The sequence below is a fragment of the Acomys russatus genome, chromosome 10 (assembly GCF_903995435.1).
Source record: "Acomys russatus chromosome 10, mAcoRus1.1, whole genome shotgun sequence".
NCBI lineage: Eukaryota > Metazoa > Chordata > Mammalia > Rodentia > Muridae > Acomys > Acomys russatus.
In genome coordinates this window covers 50354095-50376430 of record NC_067146.1, presented here as the reverse complement: position 1 = coordinate 50376430, position 22336 = coordinate 50354095, and the positions used below count along the sequence as shown (strand labels likewise).

Here is a 22336-nt window from a genome sequence, read left to right as displayed (position 1 = left end):
TAAAAGTACAGACAACAGACTAACGCCGATGTTCCAAATAACATTTTTATTTTTTCATGTGAACACTGACAGCTTTTCAAAACTTCCAGATCTCTTAGTTTTATAAATATACACGTGCAGAATATTTGATCAGAAAGATTAATTACGAGTCCAACGCATGTTATTACAAATCTGGCTAAAGTCTGGTAACCGCTCGATAGGACCTATGGATTCAAAAGAAGACAGTTAGAACAGAATTTCCAATCCCTAGCCAACTCTGTACGAGCAGAGGAGCCAGGCTTACCAAGAGCAGCAATAGCTGGGCTTTTGTCGTAAATGTACTTGGTACATACTTCTCGAACCATCTCTGCATTCACAGCCTGAGGCAGGGACAACACTATGGTCAGGGCTTGTAGTGAAGGCCGACTCTATATATGTGACTTTTCTAAACTACATCAAGAGTCAGGGCGCCTCACCCTTTGTAACAGTAGCCACAGCCTATTATTACTTACATCAATTCTTGCTTCAAGCTCAGGGATGGGAATCCTCCTGTTATAGCACAGCATCTGCCTACCGATGTCTTCACAAATTGGAGTTGAGCCTGTTCAGAGAAGGAAACCAGTATCCACACAGACATCACCCATGAAGACAACACAGCTTCAGAGCAGGGCTGACCCGACCCCTCCCAGCATGTCTTCTAACGCTCTCACCGTCAAGCTGCAGCAACATGTTTGTTTTCAGAAGATTTTTCGCTCTTGCAACTTCACTCTCAGTAACGTCTGTGCAAAGACGCATCCTAAAACACATTTGGAAGCGGCTATAAATACCTGGGGAAAGGTATTAACTCTAACTTGCTGACCTAAAAGCTGGATGGAACGTTCTATATATTATACCACAACATACAAATGACTATTTCAGGAAAAAGCTAAAGTCACTAATCCTAAAACTAAAGCTAAGTACCATTAACGTCTCAAAACTTCTAACTTTGACGAATTGCTAATCAGCAGAGACAGTAATGTAAAAACAGAATGACCACACTAAGAAGAATCTCTGTGTAGCCTTGGCTGTCCTAGACTCACTCTGTAGACCAGGCTGGCCTTGAACCCACAGCGATCCGCCTGCCTCTGCCTCCCAAGTGCTGGGATTAAAGGCGTGCACCACCATGCCCAGCAGAATAACCTTGAGGCTTCATAAGAGCACCTTTCTGTGACGTTGCTCATGTAGGTCAGTGGCTCACCCCTTGGTCTCTCAAGAGAATCAGCTGAGTGTAACAGCCCAGTATTTAAATTAATAATCAGATATATCCCACTTAGATTTAGAGATTTAAGGCCCTTAATGAAGGACACAAATTTCTAGGAAGCACGTGTTTTTCTATCTTGACCTACTGACTAATCCTTTTGGTCAGTGGTTCTCAATTTTTACAATATTTACAAATCTTTAAAACAGATTTTATTTTTATTATCAGCCCTGTAACTCAAATTCAAAGAATCTAAAGAATCAAAGCAAACACATTATGTGACAGCCGACTTTTAGGCTGGCAGTGTTTGTGGTTTTAAAGCACTCCAAACAAACAGAAAATATCTGAACCAGTCTTTATGGCTACCAATATTAATACCTAACTTCTTGTACTATACATTACAGGTAGGAAAAGTTTACTTTAGTCTGTCTTATTAGCTGAGTGATATTCCTCGAGGAGTGTACCCTGAATGACCCCTATCTCTCTCTCTTTTTTTAATATATAATTTATTCAGATTACATCCCAATTGTTACCCCTCACTTGAATCTTCCTCCTCCCCTAGACCTGTGACAGAAGGGGACCTCCTCTCTTCCCCCACCATCTGACCACAGCCTATCAGGTCTCATCAGGATAGCCTGCTTCTCCTTCCTCTGTGTGCCAGGGCCTCCCCACCAAGGAGAAGCGATCAAATTGGAGGCACCAGAGTTCATGTCAGAGTCACTACCCGCTCTCCACACAACCATGGAGAATGAGCTGTCCATTAGCTTGATCTAAATAGGGGGGTCTAGGTTTACTGTATGCACTGTCCTTGGTTGGTACAGCAGTTTGTGCAGGTCCAGATAGATATTTACAAATCTAAACAGCAAAATTAAAGTTATGAAGTAGCAACAATAATTTTTTAAGGATTTGTTTATTATTATGTATACAGAGCTGCCTATGTGTACATTTGCAGGCCAGAAGATTGCATCAGATCACATTATAGAGGGTTGTGAGCCACCATGTGGGTGCTGGGAATTGAACTCAGGACCCCTGGAAGAACAGTCAGTGCCCTTAACCTCTGAGCCATCTCTCCAGCCTAGCAACAATGATTTTATGGTAGGGGTCACCAAAACATGAGGTTGTAGCATTAGGAAGGTTGAAAACCACTGCTTTTGGGGATGGTTAAGTTCACATTCACGTTCCTAGCCAGCCTTTCCAGGCTAAATTACTGTTTTTCTTTGGGAAGAACTTAAGGGTTCAAACCAGGGCTCTGGACATGCTAGCAAGTGGTCTACCATTGAGCTATGTCTCCACTTCTCATGCTTTTAAAGGCATTTTCTGAATTTATCGCTGCTTATAAGTGTTTTAGAGAATAATCAGCTTCACATGAGGTTATTTGTTGCTAAAAACATTGCACCCATTCCTTTAAAAGCTAAAGTTACCACCATTAGGAAGCTGGTCAAGGGCTGGAGAGATGGCTCAGAGCTTAAGAGCATTAACTTCCAGAAGTCCTGAGTTCAATTCCTGGTAACCACATGACGGCTCACAACTATCTATAATGAGATCTGGTGCCCTCTGCTGGCCTGCAGGTGTACATGTAAATAGAGGGCTCATACACATAAAAAGAAATGTCTTTAAAAAAAGGAAACTGGTCTAAAATAATAGGTTCTAGGCAAGGCTCTAACTATTTAAAGGGTTTTCTCACCATTCTCTTTGTACAGCATGCAGCATGTCAGCAACCGTGGCTTGGTCACAAACCATATAGAGTCCCCATAACCCTGTGTCTGTGTAGGAAGTGTTGAAGGACTGGAAGCTGTGGCAGAGACTGCCGTGGCAAGTCAGCTGGGCCAGCTTGCTAGATAAATTCTGTAAAGGGAAACAATCCAACTAGGTTTGTGACCTGGGCAAATGGATCCAAATCCCCACAAAGAGAAGTGGCTTGGAACACACTATGTAGATCAGGCTAGCCCCAAACTCAGAGATCTACCCGCCTCTGCCTCCAGAATGCTGGGATTAAAGGCGTGCGCCACCAAGCTCTGCTCAAGATCCCAGTTTTATCCAGCAACACGTCAACAATAACTTTAGCATTTCAAAGAGAGCACTGCCCTCATCTGGCTCAATATTTACTGTAAAAGCAGTGCGTCTTGCAGCGCGGTTAGTAGCTGGGCTGTACCAGGCGTTCTGTCGATGCTGCACAGGAAAGCCAAGATACAGGAGATGTATTTTGGATTCTCCAGACAAATCCACACACTATTTTGACATTTAAACCTTAGAAAAGTTGTAAAAGTAGCACAAAGAGGGCCCTTTGGCCTCTTGAACAACTTTTTACCACGTCTGCTGTCCTTCTCTTCAGACGCACTGCTCCTTGTTCTGCGGGTGGTTGAACCGAGGGCTCAGGCATGTGAGGTAAGCACACCACCACTGAGCTACAACCCAAGCCCTTCAGTGCCCTTAGCAGCTGCAGAGTAGCTGCAGACGCCTTTGCCTCTATATTATTCTTCAGTGTGTAGTAATGAAAAACACAGTTTTCCGCGCATGCTAACATGCCCAGAAAGTTAGGGCATTAACACCGACACGAATTAGCTGCAGTTAATGGTTGCCACAGTACCTAATATGACTATTATAACAGTAAAAACAAATTCTGCCCTTATTTTGTAAATTATCCCTCTACCAAACACTATGACAAAGTTTTTTGTCCTGGCTTAGGTGCAATCTAAGATGACTTAATATTTTAAGTGAAAAGCCACAGCAATCTATTTTTGCCATTTCAAAAATGAGAAGAGTCTTACAAGGAATTTACATTAAAAAGAACATGCCAATTTTCCATTTACCATGAAAAGTTACTTCAAAAATCACTTACCATCCCTCCTCCGAAAGAGCGATCCCAGTTGCCTATGAGTGTGTTTGCCACCATGAGACAGATTGTGTCTGGATGTGCCCAGCCTACTGCCTCAATAGCTATTGCCAGGTGTGCCAGAGGCATCTTGTCATCCCTCACTCGAATCTAGGTAAGAATAAGCAAAATAACTAGGTAAGTAAGAATGCTCCTATTACCAAAGAGGAAAAATGCGCAAATCCTATTAACTGCAATGTTAAAGTGCTCAACGTGACTTGATTTTTAACTATTAGGTGGCATTCCACAACGTGGCTCAGATGATTTTCATGAGTTACAGCGTACGTTTCTTTGACCAGAACATCTCATTTGACATAACACCTGGTCAAAGGGAGTTGCCTTATTTCACTAATATCTTATGTCTACCAGTATGATTTTTTTTAAGGATTTATTTATCTATTATATATAATGTATTCTGCCTGCATGCCAGAGGAGGGCACCAGATCTCATTATTGATGGTTGTGAGCTACCAAGTAGTTGCTTGGAATTGAACTCAGGACCTCTGGAAGAGCAGCCAGTAGAAGTGCTTTTAGCCTCTGAGCCATCTCTCCAGCTCCCATCACAGCTCTTCCTACATACTACTATGAGCATCATAGTGTGACAAACTAGGCTTGATGCATAACACTGTAGCTAAGAAGCAGATTGTCTGCAAGTCCTGGCTCTAACAGCAGTCCCCACAACTATGCCTGTCGGGCAGAAATGAAGCCAAGAACACACCTAATTCGAAAGTAAGTGTAAGGTTGCTTTTATACCCTACCACATATAAATATATATTATGCAAAAGAAAAACTCAAAATGAGCAAATGGGACCACTGCTCTTATACCCTGCTTCCTCAGCAAAGCAAATCAATTATATAAAATGGGAAGGAATATAAACAAAGTAGCCCAGCTTCTTCCCTTTCTGTGTTTCAGTGTACACTTTTTCTACTAGAAATATGCACATAAGAAAATGTGTCCATCTGTTGTTGTACGTGTGGGGTGGTGGGCAGTTTGTGGAGGTCAAGGATAACCCATGGGAGTGTCAAGGATTGAACTCAGGATCAAATCTTGGTTACCGCCTGACGACCAGCACTCTGAGCTTCCTCTCCAGCCTGAAACACAGACTTTGCACACTCATCTCTGTCTTTGTCCTCCCCTGCTCTATGGTTTTGGAGCCAGAAGCCAAAGGAGGATGTCAGAGTCCCTGGAACTGGGGTCCAGGTGGCTGTGGGCTGCCCAGTAAGCACTGTCACACTGTGGAGCCATGTCTCAGCCCCTTACACTCAGTGTTCAGTGTAACGTAAGTCTTCAAAGGCTAACTTCTCACTAAGCGTTGCCATACCTCACTTCCAGTGAATTTGCAGGGGGGCAGAGCTGGTATTTCTCCTTTGTGTGCGCACAAAGAGTCACCAAAATGAAACTTTGCTAACTCAAGCAGCTCGTCGTGGCAAACACCTAGATTGAAGGAAAATTTTCTCTTACGTATCTGACAGCAATAGTCACCTCAAGACAAGCAGCTGCCCGCAGTAAGGATGCTGTGTGTAGTGTGACGAGGAGGAACGTGACACACATTACAAGGGAAGAACTTTCATGAAGAAAGGCCTGGGCTGCACAGCTTTCCTTCCTTTACGTGTATGTTCACCTCCACACAAACGTATTCAGAGATCAAGATAAGAAAGCTTTCTTTGTTTAAACCTGCTGGAATCTTACTGCTCTCTGACTTTTCCAGGCTTTATGACTTTACACAGGTTTCCAGGAAGACAAACCTCAGGCACCAAGCCAGCTCAAGAGTGAGAAATTGTACTTTTCACCACATTTTAAAAATTCTGAGTCTCACTTGGAAAACCTCATTCCTGTAAAAGTTCAGTGTGCACCCTAGAAAAAGTCAACTTCCTAAGTTACCTTTAAGTAGGAAAGGGCAGAAGTGTGTCTCTGTCTACACCCGGTGTGCTTCACTCCCTGAGTTCTGCCATCAGAATCTACGTTTTGAAAACCTTCCTATTCCCATGGGCTCATGGCCTGACATCTACCCTCAGGAGAGTCACTAAGACCCTGCATCCCTTACCATCCAAATCATGGGACCCAGACACGTGCAGTCAGTCAAAGTTCTAGCCATCTGTGTTTACGTGTCTGAGACGGGCTGGCTACGGAGCCCCGGCTGGGCTGGCCTGCTCTTGCCTCCGTCTCCAGAGTGCTGCAGTGTAAGCACGTGCCGCATACTTAGGTTTGTGCGTGCGCTTTAAAGGTATTACCATTAAGACTCACTTAAATGGGGGCTGGAGAGATGGCGCAAGAGGTTCAGAGCCCTGGCTGCTCTCGCAGAGGACCCAGGTTCAGTTCCCAGTGATCCCACTGCTGCCTTCTAACCTCTACAGGCTCTACACACACATGCAAGCAAAATACACACAAGACTAAGTCTTAATAAAAATATTTCTCTAGAGCCGGGCGTGGTGGCGCACACCTTTAAGCCCAGCACTCGGGAGGCAGAGGCAGGCAGATCACTGTGAGTTCGAGGCCAGCCTGGTCTACAAAGTGAGTCCAGGAGAGCCAAGGCTAACACAGAGAAACCCTGTCTCGAAAAACAAAAAAAAAAAAAAAAATCTCTAAATGAAAATTTATTTAAGTGCCCGTTATATTCATAGTTTGCAAATAAATTGTGATATAGTCTCCAAGTTCAAGGCCAGCTTGGTCTACAGAACAACTTCCAGGACAGCCATGGATGGCTACCCAGAGAAACCTTATTTTCAAATACAAAAACAAAATATCTGTGATGTAAAACATGACAGTCTAAGACAGAACAGTTTTTTTTTCTAATTGCCATGTAGAAAAGTCACTCTGTTTTTTTGTTTGGTTTGGTTTGGTTTTTCAAGACAGGGTTTATCCGTGTAGCCTTGGCTCTCCTGGGATCACTTTGTAGACCAGGCTGGCCTTGAACTCACAGCGGTCTGCCTGCCTCTGCCTCCCGAGTGCTGGGATTAAAGGCGTGCACCACCACGCCTAGCAGAAAAGTCATTTTGGATATCAATCCAGAGAATAAGAACACAAAATCATGGCAGGACAAGGATGGCAGAGGAGCAGTGAGAAACTGAAACACAGTCCTTACAGCAGACCATCTCTGCTGTCAGAACTGGGACTGCCTTGGTTAACAAGCCGGATGCACAGCTGTTCCTCTAACAGCCCAGGCTACAAAGCAGGGACCCATAACTTCTTAGAGGAAGTGGAGACGACAGCATGGATGTGTATATTACAACTGATGATTAAGGACTACATAGGAGCTGAGACAAGAAATCAGAGGTCAGGAGAGGCTTAAACTGGCCTGTTGCATTTAAAAGACCAACACTTATAGGCTACAACATTTGTAAATTACCAGGCATAGTGGCTTCAACTGTACCAGCACTCAGAAGACTGCGGTAAAAGGACAGCCTCAAGTCCGAGGCCAGCCCAGGCTACAGAGCAAGACTGCTTCAAATCGACAAAAGACATATAAGCTGGGAAGACAAACTCTGGCAGTCTCAGGATAATTTTCTTACGTGTCCCTAAGGACATCTCCGTGTTCTGACTCATCTCGCACATGCTCACAGTTTGCTATGTGGTTCCCCTTTGCATTACTGTGGTTTACTGAGGGAGAGACTGCACATGAATGGATAGACCCATTCCAGGATGGACCAAGGATGCAGCTCCGTCTCAACTGAAAACCTCAAGACTCCCATTATACAACACTGTCTTCCAAGTTAACTGCCTCCCAGTTTGTCCATTAGCCTCTTTCTTCTAAGTAAGTTCCACTGTGTATGGGCACTTAAGTACTAAATGTATCATTAAGTGTTTCTGTAACTGGAGCCCACTAGGAAGTCTGGCTCCAGAGCTCCGATTCTCCGCACAGCACACCTGAACACTTTCAGGGTGTGCCGAACACTTTCAGGGTATGTCTCGACAGGACTCAACAACCACGTCTAAAGCACTGGAGAAGCGTGACTGACCTCCAGCAGCAGCCAGCACGATTCGTGGTCCCTTATAATGTGTGGTTATGTAATCCACTAGGTCCTTGCGATTTATAGATCTGTAAACAGAGTAAGGAAGAGAATTTACTCATTTCACCTTCTTCCACAGACAGACAGGCCTCACTCTGCAGCCCAGGCCAACCTAGAACTCACAGCGTCTTCATGTCTCATAGGCCACCGCACCTGGAAACAAAGCGACTTTAAAAGGAAACAAGAAGCACAGATCTTCACACACGGTACCTGAAATACAGAATTTAATTTGAAGGTATGCCATGTGCTGAGGGCAGTCACGAATGGAGGCTACACGAGAAGCGAAAAGCCCTGCCTTTTATATCACGAAAGACACATGTACCAGCATCCCTTCTTTAGGTCCCACAGCCAACCACAATTAGAAATGATCGGAGTGAAAATGACTTTCTGAAACACACGTCTTGTTTGTATAAATCACAACTTTTGTGCAAACTTCTCACATGAAAAATATACCTACTTGATATTTTCAGTTGGCCCCAGAATTGTCCGTCCAAGGGCAGTGTCCTGATAAGCTGTGGCATGAAGATAGTCAAAAACAACTTCCTGCAAGTTGGTTTCAACTTCCTGCATCTCTCTAAGGATTACTCCACGCTCACGTTCAATCTCTGCTTCTCCCAGGGTGCTGTTCTGAATTATGTCGGCAAGAATTTCCACAGCTAATTGAAATTAAAACACCAGAAGAAACACAAGCATTAAAAGGTCTTAACCCAGCCTCAGAAGCCATGACAGTTACCATCATTCAATACTGAGCGCATGGGTAATTAGCGTACTTGACTTAATTAGCACACTAAAATAAATGTGAAATAGAAACCCCGAGGTACCAAAGACCTTGCGGAAAAACCCTACATGTTATCACTTCACACTAATTCTAAGTCAGACATTCCACACAAAGCTGGCGGGTAATGCAGATGGTTCTATGTAAAAAGCATGAAGTAGGGCTGAAGAGATGGCTCGGTGATTAAGAGCACTGCCTGGTCTTCCAGAGGTGCTGAGTTCAATTCTCAGCAACCACATGGTGGCTCACAACCATCTATACCCTCTGACGCCCTCTTCTGGGAGGCAGGTGTACATGCAGATAGAATACTCATATACATAAAATAAATAAATAAAATCTTAAAAAAAAAAAAAAAGCATGAAATAGCCAGATGGTGGTGGTTCACACCTTTAATCCCAACACTCGAGAGGCAGAGGTGGATCTCTGAATTCGAAGCCAGTCTGCTCTACAGAGTAAGTCCCAGGACTACAGAGAGAAACCCTGTCTTAAAAAACCGAAAGAGAAAAAAGTACACAGATACATAGGTAGAAACACTTACACTCATATTCGCAATAGCAACGAGGCTGCAATGTAACAAAGAGGAAAAACTATGCGCTCAGGAGCTGCTTACAGAGCTGGGTCTGCTCAAGGCCCATCTTGGTAAAAAGCCAAAGGTGAAGTAAATTTTATGGGAAAAATCTCCAAAAAAGATAAAGCTAATTTACCCTCATTGCAATTGCAATATAAATTTTATTAATGGTAAAATCAATTTATAAGCCTAGATTTCATGGCTTTGTTCTAATGTAAATTTCTCTTTCAGGTTTCAGTGTACTTTATAGGTCCTTAACTGAGCCAATTAACTTCCAAAACCAAGAACAGGATAAAACAGGTTGTTGGAGGGCTGGAAAGATGGCTAAGAGGGTAAGAACACTGTTCTTCCCAAGGTCCTGAGTTCAATTCCCAGCAACCACATGGTGGCCTCTTCTGGCATGCAGGTGCATATGTGGGCAGAGCAATGTATATATAATAAATAAATAAATAAATCTTTTAAAAAACAAACAAAACAAAACAAAACAAAAGCTCATACTGAGATGACCATGAAAAGGGGGAAATTACTTAGAAACTATTTCATTGACTATAATTATCAATAAAACCCAGATGAAAAAAGCATAGCCCAAGAGAATAAGTGGGGAAGCACCTGCAGACAGCTGTGGGACTGGGTTCCTTTATGTGGAACTGCTAGCCTAGCCTGGAAGTTTCTACAGTGGGTTGTGGCCCTGTTTCCTGCTATCTGTTTGAAACAAACATTCCTTCTGGATGTCTATTTAATTCGGTATGTCGGTGGAGCGGTACCCACTCTGCACGTCCAAGTTTCTGAAATTAAGAATGGGTGATCCTAAAAGTCTGGCCATCGGTCTAGAGGGTTATCACGTCCTACGACAGCTTCAAATCGGTCGAGGGACAAAACTCTGAAGGGACTCTGACGGGAGCTATGTTAGAGAGCACGTGTGTGTGCAGAGTTAGCATGCTGCCGCTCTTCTCTCCGAAGCAGGCTCTGGGCCTCTCAGGCAAAAGGCAGCAAGGGGCGGCCCTCTCTTCTCCCGCGCGCTTGCCCTCTCTGCTGCTTCCGGGCTGCTCTCTGGGTGAAGGAGATGGTGATCTAGAGTGAACAACTCTGTCAAGGCCCTGCTCCGACCTTCCGTTCCTCAGCCACAGCTCATCACAAGCAGTCACAAAATGACCAATACGATGGTTCCCAATGGGCTGGGGCCACAACTCAGCTGGTAAAGTCTGGCGTGCAAAAAGCACTGAGCTCGGTGCCCAGCAGTCTAGGAAACTAGGTGTTGTGGGACTTGCTCATAAGCTCAGCACTTAGGAAGTAAAGACAGAGAGTGAATGAGCAAGGTCACCCGCAGCCGCACAGAGTTCAAAGCAAATTTACTGTTGGTCGTTGCAACACAAGCCAACACATCCTCCGTTGGTGTTGTCTTGTCTGTGCCATGTTAAAAGTGTAATTACATACAAGTGGTGGGGTTTTGGTTTTGCACTCTTGGTTTTTTGAGACAGCGTTTCTCTGTGTTGCCTTAGCTGTCCTGGACTTGCTTTGTAACCAGGCTGGCCTTGAACTCACAGAGATCCGCCTGCCTCTGCCTCCTGAGTGCTGGGATTAAAGGAGTGCGCCACCAGGCCCAGCTTGTTTTGTATTCTTATTGAAAGAAATGTGAGTCAGAAAGAGCCACAGCAAGCCCCTTACTAGCTACGCAACCCTGGGCAGCTTAGTCCTCAATCTCCATCAGCTGCAGAGCAGAAAACCTGACCTAGTGACTATGGACTGTATGGATGAGACAAAAAGCGCTTCTGTAATGGGCTGTGGAGATGCTCAGCAGCGCCATGCTTGCCACACAAGCATGTGGATCTGAGTTCAATCCCCGACACCCCACATCACAGCCAAGAGCACCTAAAACCCAGTGCTAAGTAGACAGAGACATGAGGACCCACAAAGCCGGCTGGCCAGCAGCCTGGACAATTCTGGGCAAGCCAGCTTCTGTGAGGGATCTGGCTCAAAAAATAATGCAGACAGCAACTGATGTCAACCACTGGCTACACACAGCAGGGTCCTTGTGTGGATTAGCACTCACGTGATGTTGCCGCCACCCTACAGTAACTAAAATTTTAGAGTTAGGAGATTGATTACAATCGTGCAACCATAAAAGTTAATAATTTCACTAATAAGCATTGGAATGCTATTTTCTATTTAATTCTTCCCCTGGAAAATGTTTTGGATAATTAATATACTCAAGTCAACTATACAAACTGCAGTGCTATCCTACCAAAACAATTCTTTTATAATTGTTTATATTTTATAAAATTTTATAAAACAAAATTTTCTATTTTGCTAATATAATCATTAATAATCATTATATAAGTAAACATGTTAATTTTGCTCAAAACCAATAGTTTTGCAGAAAACAATGAATAAATGTGATAAAAAACCAAAAAACACTGTACTGTACAAGTAAGGGTCTGGAAAAACTATGTTCAAATCAGGTGTAAGAGCCCTTTTAGTACAAGTCTCCAAGTCAGTATTGAGAAGAAAAGGTAACATCAGATGCCTCCAGGTTCTTTTTTTACATTTCGAGGGTTTACAACAGACATACAAACAACACAGTGCTAGACTGTGTCTGAGCCCTCATGGCAGTTACACTTTGGCAGTGCAGGAAACAATACCTCTTGGCAGATCTTTCGAGAAGGCTTTGGCATAGTACACAGTCTGCTCTCTGGAGGTATAGGCATTAAGATGAGCACCCATGTTTTCAATCTCAAGTTCAAGGTCTAACTGGGACCTCTTTTTGGTGCCCTTGAAGTAAAGGAGAAAACACAATTAGGATACTTTCCTTTTATCCTTCATGTATTCTAAACACATCAGATAATAAATATACTGAACAGGCTAGAGAGATGGCTCAGCGGTTAAGAGCGCTGACTACTCTTCCAGAGGTCATGAGTTCAATTCCAGCAACCACATGGTGGCTCACAACCATCTATAATGTGATCTGATGCGTACTGTATACATAATAAATAAATCTTTAAAATAAAATAAAATAAATATGTATACTGAAAAAAAGCCAATGTCCATCATGCAAGGACAAGTGTGTCAAGTATATTAGGTTTCAAGAAAAATACCCATTAACGATGGCTTTTGTATTCCTGTATCCCAAGAGAGAACCCTTCTTTCAACGTCAGAGAACAATTATCAGTAATTATTTCAAATACAACACTGGGACATAACCATAGCACATGGCATGCTGTTGAAGCAGCTCACTGACTTCCTTTCATAGAGATTGCATTTTAGTCAGGGTTCACACTTGCCTTGAAAGCCATGTGCTCCAGAAAGTGGGCGGTGCCATTATTCTTCTCGTTCTCATACCGACTTCCAGCGTCAATCCACAGCCCAACCTTGATGAAATCAGAGGACAACTCAGCAGGTCCCCGGAGCTGCAGAGGTGGCTCAGCAGTTAAGAGCAGTCACTGTTCCTGCACCACAGTGGGCAGCTCACAGTCACCTGTAACTCCAGCTGCACAGGACATGAGAGCCTCTGTTGGCCTCCCTGGGCACCTGCACTCACATGCACGTTCCCATATGCAGACACATATTATTTAAAACAATAAAATAAAATTCAGGTTTTGAAGACAGAAGGTAATCTCATTCCATTTTCTGGCAACTGTTTTCCAACCTTGCCACTTAAGTTTTCTTTGACCACAGTGAACTGACAGTTCATTTGTATAACCTGAGCCTTGGAATTTTCACAAAGCTATTAAAAATATCAGACTAAGCATGGCGGTGGTACACACCTTTCATCCAAGGAGGCAGAGGCAGGAAGATCTCTGAATTTGAGGACAGTCTGGTCCAGGGGTTCACAGAGAAACCCCGTCTTGAAAAATCAAACCAACCAACCAACCAACCAACCAACCAGCCCAAACAAATATGGGACTCAAATTCTTTGACAGTCTTAGAGTCACTTTGTAGGCCAGGCTGGCCTTGAACTCACAGAGACCGGCCTGTCTCTGTCTCCTGAGTGCTGGGATTACAGGGGTGTGCCACCATGCCTGGCTCGGGCTCAAATTCCTAATATAGCTTATGAGCACATCCAATTAATAACCGTGGTATTAACAGCATCAGGAACTGTGGGAAAGTCAGGCTCAAATACACATAAGCTTCATAACCTCAGACACGACATTCAACTTCACTGAACTTGCAACAGAGTAAGTGACATGAGTTTTAAACACCATCTATGGGAAAGCTGACTAGGCTTCATCATCAAAAACAGACATAAGCAGTGAGAGCGGTTCATATGCACCTGGTAAGCAAGCCTAACGGAAGGAAAGGGTCAAGCCCGGAGAAATCTGCCAAGGCAAAACAATCCGGGGACCACCGCCAGTTAAAGAGCTGCAGCTGAGTCAGCTCCTCTCCCCCCCACCCCAGACGGGGCACCAGCCACAGGCTGCCACAGTCACTTACTGTGCACGTTGAGAGCCCGGAGTTTTCAGAGGCCACTCGGAGTCCATTTTCCAGACGTGTTACTCGTGTCTCAGGAACATTGAGAACTACCTGTGCAGCAGCCTGTGTGCTTCTTAGTCTGTGCCCTCTGAAGTACAGTGGCTGATGGGCGGAGGAGGAGGAAGAAAGCAAACATTACTATTCTGTTCTTCAGTGTCAGTCAGAAGAAGAAAAAAACTCAAATAGACTCATTCCATAAAACACTTTCCTAGACAAGGGAGTAAGTGTGTCTGTGTGTCTGTCTATCTGTGTGAGACCAAACCAACGCCATTTTGTGTTCAGGGCCTGCGAGCTTGAACTCTCCCACCTGAGTTTCCATCAGAGCTACAGGTAACAGTTACTAGAACAAGTGAAAAATTACCCCCTGCAGTCTGGCCCTGGTCCCCCAGCCAATCAGCTTAAAGGACAACTTTCCTGTACCCCTCTAACCTATCATGTGACAGCAAGGCTTAGAACCAGCTTGGGAATCCCCTTGCCTGCAGTTTTTCCTTTAAAAACCCTGTTCCCTTAGCACTAGGGGCCTCCATCTTCCCTCCTCATGAGGAGGCTGACGATCCAGACCCTGAGCTTGAAATAAATGAGACCTGTAGGGGACGGGCTATATGGCCAATGTTCAGCCATCTTGTCAGAGCCTAGGTTCCTATTTCTCCAGCAGTCTGCCATTTACAGAAACCAGCTGACCCTGTCGTGGTTTGGCAGTTAGACACCTGTTGTGGTTTATTGTGGTGGATGGTCATTCTAAGACCTCCTGAGCTCATAGTAAGAGCTACTCCTTTCTGGCTATAAACTAGCTTTTCCAGTAAGACTACTGGTAAAATCAGATTAAAGGCCAGCTGCCTGGGAGCAGCAGTTCTGGGAACTTTTTCCTGACTAACCAGATCTTTCACAACTTCCCTTTCTCTCTGGAATTTCTCTCTTCTGCAATTATAGCAGCTGTAAAGGTAGACACCTGCTGGAGCATTCCAGAGTTAGGTATCCATAGCAACCCTTGCTTACGCAAATACTCATGCCTCTGTGCCTATGAAAACTCTGTGAAATTTCTCAATAAACGGGGTTTGATCAGAATCCAGACTTGCCCCCTTCTTCATGTCTTGTGTTCTGTCCCTATACAGGAAAATTCTCCTCCCGAGCACTAGTCGAACCCCGGCAGGCCGGGGCAGAGACCTTATGTGATTTGTATCTGACTGATTCCTGGTGGTCTTTGGGGGTCTCACAACTTGGGCATTACATATCTGTGTGTGTGTATGTGTGTGTGTGTGTGTGTGCACGTGCGCGCATGCATGCATGCCAGAGAGCATGGAGAATGAGGACCCAGTTCTGGACAAGAACAAAACCCTCTTCTCATGGTTGGTTCTCTCAAGCAACACTACTGCAAGCATGCCTTTCTCTCCAGGAACATGAGCATTTACTACCAGGAACATGAGCATTTACTACCATGATGACTCAGACAGAAACAGACTTGACTCAAGTACCTCCCTTACAAATGCTGCATAGTTACTAAGGGGAAAAGTCAAGAAACTGAAACAAACCTAAAAGTGACTACACAGAAATGAGACGGGTGCTACTGTTCACAAAAAGGACATGTGTGGGTAGAAAGGGGACAGGAACGGGAGCAGATGCTCCAAGTACACTGTGTCTCTCTCTCTCTTCCTGCTGCCTGCCGATCCAGACACAGAACTCTTGGCTCCTTCTCCAGCACCATGTCTGCCTGCACGCTGCCATGCTTCCCGCCATGATGATAATGGACTAAAGCTCTGAACTGTGAGCCAGCTCCAATAAATGTGTTTTCCTTTATGAGAGTTGCCTGTGACTGGGCATGGTGGTGCACACCTTTAATCCCAGCACTCAGGAGGTAGAGGCAGGTGGATCTCTGTAGTTCAAGAACAACCTGGTCTACGAAGTGAGTTCAGGACAGCCAGGGCCACACAGAGAAACCCTGGTCTTAAAACCAAAACAAAACAAAACAAAAAAAGTTGCTGCAGTCACGGTGTTCCATCACAGCCATAGAAACCCTAATTAAGACATGTACTTAAGGAACACTACGCCAACCTGCCCTGTTGGGCTTCTGTAGCCAGAGGCTTCCTGCTCCCTGACCAAACAGAGGACCATGACAACACAGTGGTGCCCCATTGTGTGCTTCAATAAAAAACTTCAAGTGGGCACGCCTTTAATCCTAACACTCGGGAGACAGAGGCAGGAGGATCACTGTGAGTTCCAGGCCAGCCTGGTCCACAAAAGCGAGTCCAGAACAGCCAGGACTGTTCCACAGAGAAACCCTGTCTTGAAAAACCTAAAAAAAAAAAATTCATATTCACCCAGCATGGTGGCTCACGCCTTTAATCACAGCACTCAGAGGCTGGGGGAGGCAGATCTCTGTGAGTTCAAGGCCAGCCTGGTCTACAGACTGAGTTCTAGGTCAGCCAGAACCACACACGCGCACACACACACGTGTCCCATATCCCTTTGGAGCAAGGCAGCTCTCAAATAAGAAAAACGCAGAGATTAAAAATTTGCTCATCTGGGGGTATGGAGAGACGGCTCAGTGGTTAAGAGCACTATCTGTTCTTCCAAAGGACCTAGGTTCGAGTCCCAACACCCACATGTGAGCTCACTACTGTCTGTAATTCCGGGTCCAAGAGATGTGACATCCTCACACCAATGCAGGTAAAATAAAAATTAAATAAAGTATTAAAAAATTGCTCATCTGAGGATAAAGCTTGTCTTAGGAAGAAAACCAGGTAACATTTCTCACTGATTTCCTCCGATTTGCAAGCACTAAGGTATTTTTTCTTATTGGGCAAAACGCACTCCTTCCTGAGTCGAGCAAGTCACGAACGGAGAAGGGGAGCGGCCGCCCTGCCCGCCCCGCCCGCCCCCTAGGCAGCCTGGCCGCCGGCGAACAGCAGGTGGGAGTCCTGAGGCCAGACCCAGAGCACACAGGGATCCGCCACGGCGCTGCGGAGCGAGGCTCACCTGAGCAGCGGCGCCGCGGAGCGGGAGCCTTCGGGTAAATCCCCACAGCCTCCTGGACAGGGCGGCTGCCGCCATCTTTGCTGTGGCTGGGGGGGTGGGGTGGGGTGGGAGAAGTACTTCCGGGTCGTGACTCCAGGCCCCAGAATAGGAGGCGGCCCCACCTTGTGGCGGCAACGGGATTACAGCCTTTGACGAATCAGGAGGTCTGTAGAAATGCTGTGCAAGACACACGTGTGACAAAGTGCACGTGAAAGTTGGAATTCCTCGGGAAGAAGCCCTAGGGGAGAGACAGACATGGTGAGGGAAGGATGTATCGTTGTTGGTCCCCTGCCCCTGAGAGTGGCTTTGAACTCAGTCCCCCTGCCTCAGCCTCAACTGTTGGCACATATCGCTATAAACGGAAAGTTATAAATGGAAAGTAATGACGTTTTCAAGTAAACGCAACAAATTTTGACAGGTGTGGTAGTGGGAGGTGCAATGTTTGATTCCAGCGCTTGTAATTCACAGCGTACACCTTCGATTTTGTGACTCGTGACTAGCCAGGGCCACATTTGTAAGTTTCTTGGGTACTTTCTTGAGTACTTTTTTTTGGGGGGGGGGGTACAAGAACATGGATTTTCATAGACAGGGCTGAGCTTTGTCAAGCAGCGCTTTCATCTCCAGGATGCTGAAAGTGTGACGGGAGTCTTCGGCAGCCAGGCGGTTCACTGGTTTCTTGTTCTCGTTCCTTCTCTTTCTAGTTTCTCTTTCTCTGCGTAACAACAGAGTCGATCCTGCTCTCACTTAGCTTTCTTGACAGCTCAAAGCTCTTGTCCTTTGGCTTCTGTTGTTTCTTCTCCTCAGTTTCATTTTCCCTCATCTTCTCCAAGGTCTGCTCAAGCGTCTTCTGCTGCTCCTCCTGTTCCCTGAGCTGAGGGAGCTGGCTTTTTTTTTTTTTAAGACATTGCCACTGTCTGTCTTTCTTTGCTCTCGCAGAGCAAGCTTCTCCTTCTCTTTCCGTAGACTTGACAGCTGGGTCTGAAGCCTGTTTTCGTTCCTCTCCAGGAATGCCCTGTCTGTAGCTACCCTCTGGCTGCTGCTCAGTCCCCTCCACCCTCTCCTGCGTGGTGACAACCACTATGTCGTTCTGAGTTTCTGCATGGAACCGGAAAGGGAGTGCTCCCCGGACCACCACGCCATCTTGACCCACATAGCAGAAGTGGTAATGGTTATCATCCTTGTGCAGACAGTAAGCTTTGAATTTGACTTCCTGCTGCTTGGATCTTTCATATCTAGGTCACCGGGCAAGGCAACCCACACGAAGGTGTAATACTTCCTGGTGGTCTCCCACTCCCACTTTAAAGATGCTGAGCCAGTCCTTGGGAAGAGGGGTGAACTGTTGGGGGAAGGTGTAACGGCTCTACATCTTGTCCAGGAACAAAGAACTTCGCCACACTGTTAAACAGGACCTGAGAGAAACGCCAATGGTCTAGCAAGGCAGCCTATGCAGGGATCTGATCTATTGTCTTTTCCATGGTGGACTCTGGGGACAGCCTCCAGCAGCAGGACAACAGCAAGAGGGCCAGCAAGCACTTTGAAATGAAAATTTTTAATTTCATGTATTATTATGGGGCCAGGGTGGGTGCATGCTACCACAGGAGTGTGAAGGTCAGAAGACAACTTTATGGAATCAATTGCCCCTTCTACAATTATGTGAATTCTGGCGGGGGGGGGGGGGGGATGGAACTTGTGTGGGCAGGCTTGCCCTGCAAGTGCCTTTACCCACTGAACCTTCTTGCAGGCCCCTAGCAAGCTCTTTCCTGTGAGGCAGAGACTATTGCTGTTAGGATTCTGCTTCAGTTGGCCTACCTGTGATGTCATTGCCTACCTGCCATGGGGGCGTGGCCCTGCCCAGGGCTATATAAAGGACAGTCCTACTTTACCCCTCTCTCTTATTCTTCCTCCCCCTCCCTCTCCCTCTTCCTCTCTCTTTCCTTCCCCCCTCTCTCTCCTCTCTCTGTCTGGGGTACCCTTACCCCCTTTCCTTCTCTCCCCATGCTCATTTAATAAACCTCATATAGTCTAATATCTGGCATCTGGTTATCTTCTTATCATTTTCTTATTATCAAACATAAAAATTGCTATGATCTTTCACAGAGGCGGGAACGAAGGTATTGGCTGCTAACAGGCTATTTAATAGTAAAGAACGTGCTCTGTAACTCTAGAAGTTTGAGTTCTGTCTAATGTGTTCCTCTCCTCGCCTAACACCAGTTCTGCACCATCTCCCAGATGTGCTTTGCCACCTGCGGACCTGTCTTACCCACGCAGGCTCGTCCCCTACTGAACTAGATGTGCAAATGCTGGGGGCACCTCCATGTCAATTTGTACGAAATGGAATTCCTGCCTTGCCCCTAAGTATCTTCCCATGGTTGCAATGCTAAGTAAGCAGCCACACATCCCTACATTCTGACATCCAAACCAGAAACCCCACATCCTCTTCGGTCCCTGCCTTCCTCTGACCTCCACATGGCCTGTTGCTGTTTTATGGAGAGTAGCCATTCTGACTGGATTAAATACCTGGTCCCCAACTGTTTGCGAATGTCACGGAACCTTTAGGCAGTAGAGCCTTGTGGTGAAAGTCTGGTATTGGCAACAGCCCCTTGAGGTTTTCTAGACAGGCCCCACTTCCTGATTTCCCTGCTTCTAAGCTACGATGCAATGTGTTAGCTCTTACTCATGTGCCATGCCCTGCTCATCACGATGTCCCCTGGAACTGCAGGTTCTGGGGATTTGAACTCCAGTCCTGGCATTTGTATAGCAAATACATTAACCACAGCACCAACTCCCTGCCCCCATCCCTGGCTTTAAAGGAAATGCTTTTTCTCGATTTAGCATAATGTTTGCTATAGGCTTATTGTATATAGCCTTTATTTCGCTGAGGTATGTGCCTTCTATTCCTAGTTTTCCCAAAGATTTCATCATGAGGGGATTTCTGCACCTATTGACATGGTTCCGGGATTTCTATCATATTGTCTTTATTTATAGTATTATATTTGTTGATTTGCAACATCCTTCTGCCAGGCATGGTGGTGCACGTCTTTGATCCCAGCACTTAAGAGGCAGAGGCAGGTAGATCGCTGTGAGTTCAAGGCCAGCCTGGTCTACAAAGCGAGTCCAGGACAGCCAAGGTTACACAGAGAAACCCTGTCTTGGAAAAAGAAAAGAAAGAAAGAAAAGAGAAACATCCTTCCATCTGTGCGATGAGACTAATTTGGTCATGGAGTATGATTTAACATGTTACAGAATTCAGTTTGCCAGTATTTTCTTGAAAACTCTGCCTATGCATATTGAGGACTTTTTTTCTATGTAATTTTTGTTGTTGTCCTTAGGCAGGGTTAGCATCCGGGCAAAGCTCACACAGTGAGCCTGACAGTGTTCCTTCTCTAATTTACTTACTAGATTAAGGCTCATTGATGCTACCTCTCCTTTAAGAGGTTGGTGGAAGTCAGCAGCAAATCTGTGTCGTGATGGCTTTTCTCTGCTAAAGGACTATTACTGCTCGGACCTCGTTGTTCATTGTGGATCTGCCTAAACTGTTTAGTCCTTTCCATTTTTAATTTTGGCGGGTCACACACATCAAGGGATGTGTCCATTTCTAGTTTCCAAAATTTTGAAATATAAGTTTTCAAACTATGGCTGTCGTCGGAATTTGCTGTGACACTCCCCCTCTGCCCTTTTGCCCCCAGTTCTGTTGCTTTGTTCAGCCTCCAGTGTTGTCTAGGGCCTCTGCTCTCCCTGCTGTGCCTCTCTCCTCTCACCCTGCTGCAGCCTCGGGAGCTTCAGAAAGTTCTTTTGAGTCTCCTTTATCTGTTAGGCTAGGCGTTGGGACCTAGAATGTGGTCTGTTTTTTATTTTTTATTTTTTAATGACGTCCATTTACTAATTCTGTATGTGTGTGGGCATGGATGTGCCACAGCCAGCATTCACCAGGTGAGTCCTGGGCCTTGGTGGCAAGTGCGTTCCTCACCCGCTGATGGTTTCCACAGCCCAAATGGGATCTGTTTTAGCACACATCATGGGCTTCTGAGAAAAAGGCGTATTCTGTGTCTTCTGGGTGGAATGGTCTGTAGATATTTGGTTTCTAGTGTAGTTTGGGGCTTCTTTGCTCTTTTTTTTTTTTTTTTTTTTTTTTTTTTTTTTTTAGCTTGCATGACTCATTTTAAAATGAGAGAGGAGTGTGAAGCTGTTCGCTGTAATTGTTTCAGCACCTGTCCGCTCTCTGATGCCCCTTAGTGCTTGTTTTCTGTAGTACAGCCTGGTCTTGGGGTTGCTATATAGCCAAGGATGGCCTTGAATTTCTGAAGGGACCCCCGGTCTATGTCACCATCTTCAGTTGATGTGATACTGGCAATTGCACTCAGGGCTTCATGGGTGAAGCAAGCACTCTGCACCCCCAAGTTGTATTCTTCAATTCAGTCTGCTAATCGCGCACCTCTTGATTAAAGAGTTAGGACATTTACACTTAAGGGTCTCCTAGAAATAGCGTTGCTGGTTCCTTTCTTTTGCCACTGTTTCCTGTCTTGCTCTCTGCTTCCTGTCTACCACAAAGCAAAATCTCTTTGCCACATGTGCCTACTTCCATGATATTCTGGCCAGGTGTGAGGAAGCCAGCAAGCGTGGGATGAACCTTACCTCCCGGAAGTTGCTCCTGTGAGTATTTGGTCAAAGCAGTGATAAAGCTGAGTGATACAACTGGCCGCTAGACAAGGGAAAATCAAAGAACCGTGCTGCCCTATTGCACATAGCGGAATGGCCAGGTGAAAACAGCAATAGCACCGTATGCTGGCCAGGATGCAAGGAAAAGAGCTCGCTCCTGTCCTGTTGGAAATGCAAACTTCCAGAGTGCTATGGAGTCTTACTCTGAGGCCTGCAATTGTATTTTTTATTTTTATTTTTTTGCAATTGTATTCTTAGGCATTGCTTCAGGGAGGCAAGGAGTTACGACAACAGAAAAATATCTGCTTGAATATTCGTAGCAGCTTGACTCATGAAAGCCCAAACTGGAAACAACTCAAATGTCTTTCAGTATGTACATGGTTAAGCAGCATGGGTCCCACCCATATAATGGACCAATCAATTCATATTCAGCACTAAAAATGGAATGAATCATTGATAAATGTGTTGAGTTTATTTCAGGGGAATTATGTCCACCTTAACAGGACCTAGATGCTGTGATTCCACTTACGTAACATTATTGAGATCACAAATTCACAAACAGGTCATGAGTTTCCAGTCCTTATAAGGAAGGTAACAGGAGAAGTCCTTGAGGCCACAAAACCATTCTCTGTCTTCATTGAGGTAGTGGTAGCATGGACCTGCGTGGCTGTGGGAGGGCTCGGGATAAAGTGCTCGCTGCACCATCATGAGCTTCTGTGTTCAGATCCCTGATGCCTGGATGAGAGCTGTGCATGCTGGCACG

The 22336-nt window shown here is 45.4% G+C and overlaps 1 protein-coding gene across 1 annotated transcript; it reads right to left on the bottom strand.

The window, feature by feature from the left end:
* Positions 1 to 27: 27 nt before the first annotated feature.
* Positions 28 to 20510, bottom strand: Pmpcb (peptidase, mitochondrial processing subunit beta). Its single transcript, XM_051151487.1, has 15 exons — positions 20338 to 20510; positions 17972 to 18149; positions 16879 to 17094; positions 13867 to 14040; positions 12717 to 12803; positions 12078 to 12207; positions 8553 to 8751; positions 8045 to 8124; positions 5410 to 5522; positions 4056 to 4199; positions 2901 to 3061; positions 690 to 775; positions 492 to 580; positions 284 to 359; positions 28 to 203 (listed from the first exon to the last, which is right to left on the bottom strand). Exons 1-15 carry the CDS (start codon positions 20508 to 20510, stop codon positions 139 to 141), a joined length of 1971 nt encoding a protein of 656 aa, XP_051007444.1. The 3' UTR covers positions 28 to 138.
* Between the last annotated feature and the right edge of the window lie 1826 nt (positions 20511 to 22336).